This window comes from Danio rerio, chromosome 11 (assembly GCF_049306965.1).
Source record: "Danio rerio strain Tuebingen ecotype United States chromosome 11, GRCz12tu, whole genome shotgun sequence".
NCBI lineage: Eukaryota > Metazoa > Chordata > Actinopteri > Cypriniformes > Danionidae > Danio > Danio rerio.
In genome coordinates, this window is record NC_133186.1 from 41,496,610 (window position 1) to 41,508,782 (window position 12,173).

Sequence of the window (12,173 nt, forward strand, 5' to 3'; positions counted from 1 at the left end):
TAACTGGGCCACATTTGCCATATTTTCTCTGGGCCACATTAGGTTCACAAATAGCCAGAGCTTACTGTGCCAAATATTTGCCAAATTGGCACAAATATGTCTTAAGATACCTGGGCCACATTTGCACTTACAAGTGTGAGCCACTTTAGGTTTAGACCCAGATTACCCTTAAATGACTGCTACATCACCAACTGTGGGCCACATTTTTTCTCCATCATTTAGGCCAAATTGATCATATTCCACATGGGTCACATTAGGTTCAGATTGCCTTAAGTGCTAAATCTTTGCCTTAAATGGCCCATATATGAATTTGAATCTTTGGCCCCCCTTTACCATTGCACAGGTGGGCTACTTCAGGCTCACATTCATTTTGTCTGGGCCGAAGGAATACCACCAGTGTCGCATAACTGCCTAAAGTGGTTTACATTCGTACCCAGATAGCAAAGAATTCTGGCCCAGATTTGGCATAAATCTGGCTCAGCAGGCATTCATCCGGCACTGGCAAATAACATGGCACTGGTGGTGGCACCATCTTGAAGGTGGCACACAATACTTGGACCAGATATAAATTGTAGTATTTGGCCCAGATGTTAATAATTGATATGAGGGCCATGTAAGCTTGGTCTATCTTGACCCAAATTTAAAATACCTTGTTATTATTTTCAAATAAAAATAAACAAATTCTACCAATCAGGTTGCTTTGAGAAAAAGCATGTGCCTAAAGCACAATGATTCATGGGTTTATCAATTTCAATTGCAGTCATGTCACACCAATATATCTGGCCCAGATCAGGCTCAGTTATGGGTTATTCACTTGGCTGAGACTTGGCCAAGATATGGTCCATGTTTGGCCCTTGTCAGCCAGAGTACCGTACCATGTACCGTAATTCATGTACTGTAATTATGTGGGTTTGATACCACAGCTTTTTTTTTGAGTGCACCCTTGGTTAATGGTACGATCCAAAAACTGGATGGGGTGGAACTTATGCTGTGCTTAAATATTGTTTGCAGCAGGCTCTTCTGGTGTAAGATTTTCACTGTAAGAGTCATTGTCCCCATCAGTCGCTGGCATTCTGCTCATGACTGGATCTGCCCACTCCACAACAGTGGGAGGCACACAAGAGGAACTGTTTTTCGCGCTAACAAGGGGAACTAAAGAGACATGAGGGGTCTCATTGTAGCTGCTACAGGTCAGCTTCCACATTCACCTCCACTATTCAAGCTCCAGGTGGACTGTTCAATGCCTCTTTGCAAGCTGTGCCCTAATATGTAAGAGCAAAATAAGTAGGAGCTGTGAAACTTTGGAAAGTTTTTTGTCCTTGGGTTAGATGCAAATCTCAACAAACGACTCTAGACTGTGGTGACCTGCCAAAACATGTTGTCAAAGTGGATCATTTCCTTAAAAGATAATGAGTAAATCACCAAAACAGTGGGGTTTGGTTTATTAGCCGGTTCTTTTTACCACAAAACTTGAATGCTGGTTAGCGTGAAAATGCTAAGCATGCTAACAGCTTTTGCTAAATATGTGCAAAACAAGTTTGATGAAGTGAATCAGTGCCCATCTGTTTTCAGCAGTATTTGATTTAGATGTTTTTCTTCATAGGAATTAAAAACAATAGTGTTTTTTGAGCTGTAAATCAAACCCAGAGACAAAAAGCTATATAAACCTATAGGAAAATAATTATATATTATAATAGGAGAGAAAATCCTGAGAAGTTAATCGTTTACCATTGATTTAAAATTGATATATATTTTATGATAACATTTTAAGCCCTTCTGTTAATTCTTTTTCAAATGTTTCCTGTACTGTTTACTCTAAAAGGTTTTTTCAGCACTCATTAATTTCGGCCTAGTCCCTTATTTATCAGGCTGCGCCAACTATTCTGGCATATGTTTTACACACTTCCAGCCTCAATCCAGACCTGGGAATTTTTCAACACATATTTAAACATACAATCACTGGCCACTTTATTAGGTGCACCAGTCCAACTTTCAGCAAATTTCTTATCAGCCAATCAAATGGCAGCAACTTAATGCATTTAGGCATCTAGACATGGTCGAGATGATCTGCTGAAGCTTAAACCGAACATCAGAATGGAGAAGAAAGGTTACTTAAGTGACTTTGAACGTGGCATGGTTGTTGGTGCCAGACAGGCTGGTCTGAGTATTTCAGAAACTGCTGATCTACTGAGATTTTCATCCACAGCCATCTCTAGGGTTTACAGAGTATGGTCTGAAAATAATATCCAGTGAGTGGCAGTTCTTTGGGCGCAAATGGCTTATTGATACCAGAGGTCAGAGGAGAATGGCCAGACTGGTTCCAGCTGATAGAAAGGCAACAGTAACTCAAATAAGCACTCGTTACAACCGAGGTCTGCAGAAGAGCATCTCTGAACGCACAACACGTCCAACCTTGAGGCGGATGGGCTACAACAGCAGAAGACCACACCGGGTGACACTCCTGTCAGCTAAGAACAGGAAACTGAGGCTACAATTAACACAGGATCACCAAAATTGGACAATAGAAGATTGGAAAAATGTTGCGTGGTCTTATGAGTCTCTATTTCTGCTTTGACGTTCGAAAGGTAGAGTGAGAATTTGGTGTCAACAACATAAAACATGGATCCATCCTGCCTTGTATCAACAGTTCAGGCTGCTGGTGGTGGTGGTGTAATGGTGTGGGGGATATTTTCTTGGCACACTTTGGGTCCATTAGTACAAATTGAGCATCGTGTCAATGCCACAGCCTACCTGAGTATTGTTGCTGACCATGTCCATCCCTTTATGACCACAGTGTAAGAAGAAAGAAACTAAAACAAGTAAAGGGTGAGCAAATAATGACAGAAATTTGATTTTGGGGTGAACTATCCCTTTAAAGAATGCTTAAACATACTGCAAAGAGTAATGTTAATGGTTACATTTAGAAAAGCTGTATATTTTGATGTATCGGTGGTCTGTTTATTAAGTTATTACCCTAATAATAGTTGAATGAAAGAGCATTTATCCTTTTTTCTATCATAATAGTCCAGTATACCTATTGATTGTTGTGTTGGTCTGAATCTATGCAAAATCTATATGGTGTTTTAAATGGCGCCTTCCTTAAGTTAATACATGACCCAGATGCTTCATTCTGATCTATTTGCAGCAGTAAATGGCTCTGTCAAGTCAATGGGAGAGAACACTCTTTGTTAAGGAGTAATTGTAGGTGTCCTGAAGGCAGCTTTGAATATAATTGCTAATGCAGTTGTCCAGAAAATTGCTTTGGGTGAACCATGGAAAAAAACAAATAGGATCATTCTTATAGAGGAAGAAATACAAAGGAATATAGCTACTGTAAAACACCTATTGTGCCATTTTTTGAGTTTCAAAATGCCTTTAAAGACTACAAACAGCTTCGTGTTATTAAGGGAACAAAATGCTTTTAGCGTTATTGTAGGAAACGTGGAGCGGTCTCTCAGCTCTATGCTGTCATCTAGTGTAGACTTGCGACAGTGCACATATGACTTCTTTTTAGACTGATGTGAAAATTCAAACCTTCTTATAAACATTCCTTAAGAATGTTAACAGAACACAAAGCATTCAAAATTATCTGATGTTTGCATATGTCCATGCCAAATGAAACATTAAAAAAATCCTTCACGAATAAACACGACACCTATTGTTTTTGTTTTGTTTATGTACATCCCATTGCAAATATAGCATATGCAAGAATTTGATTAGGTGTTCCATTTGTTGATTGAATTTTGATAGCACTTAAGTGTCAATTCTTGCTACTAAGAATATATAGCGGCTCATTATCGGCCTATTATTAAGATATCGGCTGTTTATTAGTACTATTAAAGTACATTTTCTGCATTATCTTATTCTACATTACTAATTCTACCCAATACCTAAACCCAACAACTACCATACTAACAATTATTAAGCAGCAAATTAGGAGCTTTTTGAGGCAAATCCTAGTTAATGGTTTATAAACACCAATTCAAGAGTTCGCCCTAAGCTTATGATTGACTGTAAAATCTTTGGCATGCTGTCCCGAGAGAGAGCCCTGAGCTCATGAGATCCTTGTTGGTGGAAACCAGAGAGCCCGGAGAAAACCCACGCAAACATGAGTAAAATGTGCAAACTCCACACAGAAATGCTGACTTAGCCAGGTAAGGATCTGAGCCAGTGATATTCTTGCTGTGAGGCAATGATGCTAACCACCAGGCCTCCGTTCTACCCTGACAAGGAAAGGGTTGGAGTAGGGGTGGAAGGGGGGATTCTTCAAGATGAAGATGGCTAAGGTAATATACTCTGGTTATTTATAGTGATTTAGGAATCTTCTGATTGGTGAATGGTGCGTTAGCTAATGAGGGACAAGCTGCAATCAATCATAAGCGTGTGCTTCTCTCGAAATTAGTTTATAAATAAACATTACAATGTGTACACTTTAATGAAGTGCAACTGAATTAACAGAAGTTAACACACTTTTGGCCCCGATCACCCTCCATACTAAATTCTAATAGTGAAATGGTCAATCACAGTGTTCATATTTACATCCCACAGCATCTCAGCATTGTGAATGTTAGTTTCACACTGTCAAGAAACACTGATATGGCTCGATAATGCTTTAATTTAAAAACACATCACTTTTATTCAGGAATTGTTATGGGAATGGGAAGTGGCAATTGTAATCGAAATGTCCTGAGAATGCCAAACTTGATTGTCACCCATAATTCTCCTGTGGCTTTGAGTCTTTAAAAACAAAAATGTACAAAAATTGCAGAACTGCTCCATCACATAAAAATAAAATCAAAAAATGAAAAACAAATCTCTTCTGCATGAGGCTCATAACTCATCGTTGTGTTTTTCAGCTTTGGAGTCTTTCGCTTCTGTGGCTTTTGGTTTGGTTTTCTTGTCATTTGCAGCTGTTTTCTTGCCGGGCGGTTTCTCCTTTTTGTCTGTCGTTACAGGTTTTGTCTTGCTGGCTGGTTTTGTTTTCTTTTTCTCCGCTGTTGTGGTTTTTGTTTTGTCTGCTTTAGCTTTTGTTTGGGTTTCTGCTTTTGATGTCTTTTTTGTTGTTTTGGCCTTTGGTTTTTCGCTTTTCTTGCTAGCTTTATTGTCTGTTTTTGTCTCAGCTGTGTTGTCATCAGTCGCTTTGCTTTTGTCTTTCTCTGTTGTTTCGGCAGGAATTGTTCCTTCGGGTTTGGAGGGGTACTCTTGACTGTCTGTCGCCGTTTTCTGGATGTCTACTTTAACTGGGCTCGAAAGCTTTTTCAGAAGTTCTTCAGTCTGTGAACGCTCCTGTGGACACAACAATGCAGACAGGCCAGAAAATTAAAAGATTAAGAAAATAAGAGACTAATTCAAGTTTTGGATTATTTATTTAATTCTCAACTTTGAGATTTAAAAAAAATTAATTTGTAGTTTCAGTATTTTTGCTTTGCTGTTTTTTTCTTGTTTTCATTTTAGTAACTTGAGTTCTTGGTGACATGGTGGCACAGTGGGTAGCACTGTTACCTGACAGCAAGAATGTTGTTGGTTAAAGCCATGGCTGGGTCAGTTGGCATTTCTGTGTGGAGTTTGCATGTTCTCCCCATGATCACATGGGTACATTCTACTGATCGTCTACTCTACCCTGTTGATCACCCCTGACCTACTTTCTTCTGAATCGGAATTTTACCATCTAAATTTCATTCATTCATTTTCTTGTCGGCTTAGTCCCTTTATTAATCCGGGGTCGCCACAGGAGAATGAACCGCCAACTTATCCAGCAAGTTTTTACGCAGCGGATGCCCTTCCAGCCGCAACCCATCTATGGGAAAACCATCTAAATTTCTGGTTTAGAATTTTAGGATGTTAAATTTGATATTCTGAATTTCTTCATCTTGAAAATTTGAAAATGTGTTTTTACAAACTGGATATCTGCAGTTGATAAATTCAGAACACAAAAAATCAGAAGTTTGAAACTACTTCTATATAAAAAAAATCAGCCTAGAAAAAATCAGTTGTCCTTAATTTCAGGTGTTGAATAGTTATGAAACAATTTTAACAGCATATAAAAATTCAAATTTATTAAAATACAATAGACAATAATTCAAATTATACACAATTTAATTTCAGATTGTTTTGACATATTATTAGCTCCATAGAAAAGCAGAGCGTTTTTTCTCCCATACAGTGTGCAGTATCAAACATTCCCTTAAAAACTACACACTTCCAGCAGTTCCTTGCATCAAATATCTTGATTCTCATGGAGGCATGCATGAAATGTTCCTGAATGAAAGTGAAAGTGCCAAACTGCAGTTAAAGTCCACAAATTAATAATTTGGCAAATAATTCCATTACTGATACCCATGAAAACCTCAGTGAAAATCAGCTCGTACTCAAAACTAAACTCCTATTTTTATGCAAAACCTTCCCTCTTTCCCTCCCCCCACACTCCCACCTAAACAGAGCTGGACTCACCCACTTTCCTGACTTTTTTCAAATTAGAGGTGTGAAAACACCCTGCTGAGACTGGGAGGGGGGTTATGGCCCTTTAAGTTGTGCTGTCGTAACTTTGACAGTATTTCCTGTTTTATCACCTTTTTATTTTAATTTCTTTTTCTTTCAAACAAAAACTAGAAAGTTAGACTTGCCTCCTGACTGTGCTGAGGATCCAGAGTGAAGTGAAGCACTACAGCACACCTCTGGCCTTTAGTTACCGCTGAGACCCCATGAAGATTCTCCTGTCCGGCTCTGAAGCCCACCACTCGACCACACTGAGGCTTCACTGCGGCCTGAAGAGACGGTAATGTGTGAAAAAAAAAAGATTAATGACACATCAGCATATTTCAAAGACATCATCATGACACAAATAATCACAGGAAGCTTGTATCTCGTATGGACAGTGGAGTAAAATAACAATGCAAATACTCAAATGACTGTAATTGAGTAGTTTTTTCTCAGGAATTGTAATCTACTAAGTAGTTTAAAAAAAGTTTACTTTTACTTTCCATTGAGTACATTTTTAGTGTAGTATTGGTACTTTTACTCCACTATTTTCAACCTGCAGTCACTACTTTATTTTTTTCTTGTCTATAGGGATTAGAAAAATCAGTTCTGTGATTCCTGTCTAATCAAACCACACATAGAAGGTAAGTCGTATCATAATGATCTACCTCAAGATATTTTGTGATTTATAATTCCAGCAAACTGTTTGGAAGCATTAAAAGTGTCAAAGAAGATGTCCAAAATCTTTACACACAGTGACCTAAAGATGGTTTAGATGCATATCACTGATGAGAAGATGACGGATGTTTACTTTATGATGACCAAAATGGCCTTAAACATCCAGCAGACACAAGACGTCATCATGACGCCAGATTGACGTTGTACCCTAACGTCATGGGGACGTTGCAATTCATTTGGGAATGAAAATTGGGTTGATGTCAGGCCAACGTTACCGTCCAACCTAAAACCAACCAAATATCAACAACGAATGATGTTACAGCTTGACGTTGTGTGAATGTTACCACTATGATGTTTATCAGATGTTGGACTTTGGTTGCCATACCTGATGAATAAATATCAGTATTTGACATTCAATATGACGTTGGTTTAAGATGTTGGCTCGACGTTGGATTTTGGTCACTTTCCAACACAACCTAAAATCAACCGAATATCAACGTCATTATTGGACATCAAAATAACGTTGTTCTTAGACGCTGGCTAGACATTGAATTTTGGTCACCTGACATCACAACCCAATCTGACCTAATATTAACGTCTAATGACGTTTTGTGCCTGCTGGGCAATCACTAGGTGCACTACAGTATGTTACGTTTACACATATGCACAAATTACATGTAAACGTATCAGCTTTTAAAAGTGTAATACTCAATACTTAGTACTCTTAAGTACTTTAGAAAGGGCTACTTTTTACTCATACTTTGGGTAATATTTACAACAGATACTTTTACTATACCTGCACAACATTTTTAGGCAAGTAATGGTACTTTTACTTGAGTATGATTTTTAAGTACTCTATTCACCACTGGGCATGGAAAAAAATGTCGAAAGGCAAGTGTGACTTCTTCTATCACTATTTTAAATACATTTCCTGCAATTGTGAGTTTATATCTCGATGATTATTTCTGACTTTTTTTCTTGCAAATACACATTTATACCAAGGTATTTTTGGCTGGCCTCTTTTGTTCAAAATTGTTAATATCTCACAGTTTAAATTTTTAAACACACATTTTGAGATTACAAATATCTCACATTTCTGAAACAAAAAGTAGAAAAATACAAATTGTGAGAAATAAATTAAAAAGGACAAGAAAGCCTATAAACTTTCACACTTTTAAAGGGAGAAAAAAAAACATTAAAATGGCAAGATAAACCCAGAAATCTAAATATTGTTCTTGCAATTTAGGCATTTATTATGTCTAATAGAATGAAATGAACCACCAACTATTCCGGCATATGCTTTACGCAGCGTAAAGCCACAACCCAGTACTGGGAAACACAGATACACTTTCACATTCACACACAAACTGGCCAATTTTGTTTACCCAATTACTCTATAGAGCATGTCTTTGGATTGTGGGGGAAACCGGGACACCTGGAGGAAACCCCAACACGGGGAGAACATGCAAACCCCACAAAGAAACTGGCCCAGCTGAGACTGGAACCAGCCACCTTCTTGCTATGAGGCGACAGTGCTAACCGCTAAGCCATTGTGCCGCCTTGATTTCATTACTTATTTCAGTTTAGTCCTTCTAGCAGCTCATTAATTTGATAAAAAGTTCTGCAAATGATTTAATAATTCTTACAGAGACAGCTTTGCCATCCGACTCGGTGAAGATAAAATCTCCTCCTTCGAAATCATCATTGAGGTACAAAATGGCACTAAGAAGCAAACAGAATGTATCAGTTAAAACATTTTGAAACAAATGACCATAAAGCTGTACAGGTTTAAAACGGCAAACCTGTAGCCTTGATTGGTGTTTGTTGACAGCACTTTGATACATTCGTTGAGCTCGGAAATAAGCAGACAGTCTGCACTGGCCTCCTGTTTTTCTGTATAAAAAGAGAAAAATATAATGATAATACAATAATAATAATTAAAACACAAACACACTTTTGGCACTATTGGAGCTACTCTGTGTACAACACAGGCTCATCGTGAATTTGTTCCCATGTCTACATTTCAAGAGAGTGCGAATTATGTAGCCAGAGGTATGTTTGGCTGCATTTTGTTTTTAAAATGAACGATACGGGGTGGTATGACGCCGCCGACGGCTTCTGTTTCTTTTCACAATACCAGCATGTGGATGGCTTTTCTGGTGTTGATAGAATGCCCAGTAGCTCGCCGCTTATGTCAGTGAACTTGGAATGCGGAGTGGATTTGACCGTGATGACAGGGTTTGAGTCCGGCAAAGAACAGTTCCAGAAACCAGGTACAACAAAAGCAAATAAAATAAAATAAATAAATGGCCGTGACGACTTCTTTTTTTAGATTGCTTTTGAAAACACTATTGGTTGGGGTTAGGGATAGGGGTGAGTGGGTATGTCTGTCAGTGAGTCAGTCGGTCAGTCAGTCAGTCAATCGACAGATGGCTTGGCCGGCTGAAGTGAATACTGCGGCCTCCGGTGGATTTCCGTGAGAAGAGGAAACACGAGAGAAATTTAAGATTATCAAAAAGCATCAACAGCGCCTCTGGTGGATTTGCAAAAACAAAAACTGTGAGCAGACATATTTCGATGTTGCGAGAAATGTAGACCTGTGTACGTATCCGCAATGAGCCTGGTTGTCTATATTCCACCCTCTCTTCATGTTTCAGTTGAGGTTATGTTAAACACTGAATAAAAAAGCACTTCACAGGACCTTTAAGAGCTAAATGTAAGTTTAGAATGGTAAAATAGTGTGTATGTGACTTAAAAAGTCAGTTTACCAGTGGCAGATCTGCAGACCAGGTTTGAGCTGGAGAAATAGAGCGTTGATTCCAGAGCGAAGTAGGATTCAAGAACCTTACGGACCTTCTCACCTAGATTGGACAGCAAATGTGCACTTTTTGTAGGAATTAGACCTTCCTGTTAAACATAAAGAACAGAAAAACATTTCAATGTGGAATAAAATGCAATATACTCTATTAAAAATCAACATCAAAGTATGCCCCGTATACTTCAAACAAAGTTCGATAACACTTTAGAATAATGATCCTTTAGTTAATGTTAGTCAGTGTATTTACTAACATTAACTAAGTTTGAATAATCTTGTGAAGCATTTATTAATTATAATTCAACATGAACTAATGCATAATTAATATCCGAAGTTGCGTTTGTTAATGACGTTTACAAAGTTTAATAAAAACCATAACAAATGTTTTACTAAAATATTATTCACACTAGTACATTAAACAGGCTTTGAATTCCCTGTATTAATGCATGTCTTACCTGCAGAGCTTTGAGAACTGGGACGTCCTGAAACATCTCACTCGCTGAATGAGGGGATGGCACTGCTTTAAAAGCATCTTGAAGAGCTGCTGTCTGCAATAATGTGCAGATTGGTTAATATAGTGCACAATATTTTTATCCATTTCTTAGTGAATATAGGTAATAAATACTGGTGCATTTGAACAAAGCAGATTTATTAAACAGATATATTTATTGATTAATCACAATCATTTGCATAGAAAGTCAAAATTTAAGTTTACATAAAGTATGTATATATATATATATATATATATATATATATATATATATATATATATATATATATATATATATATATATATATATATATATATATATATATATATATATATATATATATATATATATATATTAGGGATGCCACGGTTCTCAATATAATATTGAACCAGACGGTACGACCTCCACGGTTCAATATGCGCTTATGAATAGTGTTTTTCTCGGTTTTGCGTTTAAATAATTTATGTGTGTTTTATATCTCCCCAAATTGACTGTGTATGCCTCTAAATCAATGAGCTGAGATTAGGAATCTCCGCCCTGTGAGTAAATATCCAATCATTATGCTCTAAAGTTAGGGGGCGCTCGACCATCATTCCGCACTTTAACATTGCGAGCGGCGGTCAAGTGAGGCTGAGGCAACAGTACAAGGAAGCGCCGGCGAAGTGAGTCAACAGTACGAGAAAGCGCCGGCGTCTTTCAAATCTGCGGTGTGAGGACATTTTGGTTTTGCCGGTAAGTATAATGCCAATAAAAGAAAAAACGGTGAACAAAAAATAACCGTGTGCAAGCACTGTTTTACACGTATAACCATGACTGCACATCTGCAGCGCCATCACCCAGCAATATCACTGTCTGAAGGCAGGATAGCAGAGAAGGTAATAAAGTCCTCCAAATAGCAACAATCCCTCGCTGAATCTTTCAAGCAAACATACCCAACTGGTTCCGAGAGACACATAAAATAAGAAAGGCAGTGCGGGTGTTTATTGCTAAAGATTTGCAGCCGTTTTTGGTGATGGGAGATGTGAGCTTTTGTCATTTTATAAAAGCACTCGATACGCATTACAGACTACCGCCTCGCATTTTTTCAGCACAGAGATAATTAAGATGGTTTATTTATGTTTACTTTAGTACAAATATGTTTATTTGAAATGGCCAATTCATCTTTATTAACTTCACATGTATGTTAATTTTCAAAATGTAGGATTTTATGTGTTTCCCAGTTTGTACTCTTACTGTTCCTATTGCCTATAGAATAAAAAAATAAAAAATAAAAAAAAATATAGAATAAAAAAAAACACGTGTCAAGCCATGAGAACCAAACCGAAAACAGTGTTAAAAAACCGAGGTATGTATTGAACCGTGGGCTAACTCTATTGTTGCATCCCTAATAAATATATTTATTTTATATTATGTAAACACAAATTTATATTTTTTATCTGATTGATTGTGATAAATCATTTGACAGCACTAAAAGAAATGTGTGATCATACAGTGGTGATTTGATGAAGTTCCTGACACTCATCAGATGTGGTTACTCCATCTAGGACAACTCGATGTGAACCGCTCAGAACCTCGGAGGTCATGGTTATGGTGATGTCATCAGATGGGAGTTTGCTGGCAGTATCTGGAGCAGCAGCTGGTTTGATTTCTGAAACAACACCGATTTTGTATCATTGAATGCAGAATTGGATTTAAAGCCACTTTTCTACTGG

The 12,173-nt window shown here is 37.7% G+C and overlaps 1 protein-coding gene and 1 long non-coding RNA gene across 3 annotated transcripts in view; one reads left to right on the forward strand and one right to left on the reverse strand.

Annotated features, from left to right (window-relative positions):
* The window catches only part of LOC137496660 (uncharacterized), a 148,989-nt gene extending 147,152 nt beyond the window's left edge, over window positions 1-1,837 (forward strand). The window contains exon 13 of the long non-coding RNA XR_012387322.1: window positions 1,012-1,837. This is a non-coding gene — a long non-coding RNA (uncharacterized lncRNA). The remainder of the gene's footprint in view (window positions 1-1,011) is intronic.
* A 2,762-nt stretch (window positions 1,838-4,599) lies between these two features.
* p3h1 (prolyl 3-hydroxylase 1) overlaps window positions 4,600-12,173 on the reverse strand; it is a 29,673-nt gene continuing 22,099 nt past the window's right edge. For both annotated transcript variants that reach the window (XM_002663819.7, XM_073917083.1), the window contains exons 9-15: window positions 11,952-12,109; window positions 10,426-10,518; window positions 9,924-10,062; window positions 8,958-9,048; window positions 8,802-8,877; window positions 6,624-6,764; window positions 4,600-5,286 (exon numbers count right to left, since the gene is read on the reverse strand). In XM_002663819.7, the coding sequence (XP_002663865.1) occupies window positions 4,831-5,286; window positions 6,624-6,764; window positions 8,802-8,877; window positions 8,958-9,048; window positions 9,924-10,062; window positions 10,426-10,518; window positions 11,952-12,109 (1,154 nt within the window). In that variant the 3' untranslated portion in view covers window positions 4,600-4,830. The remainder of the gene's footprint in view (window positions 5,287-6,623; window positions 6,765-8,801; window positions 8,878-8,957; window positions 9,049-9,923; window positions 10,063-10,425; window positions 10,519-11,951; window positions 12,110-12,173) is intronic.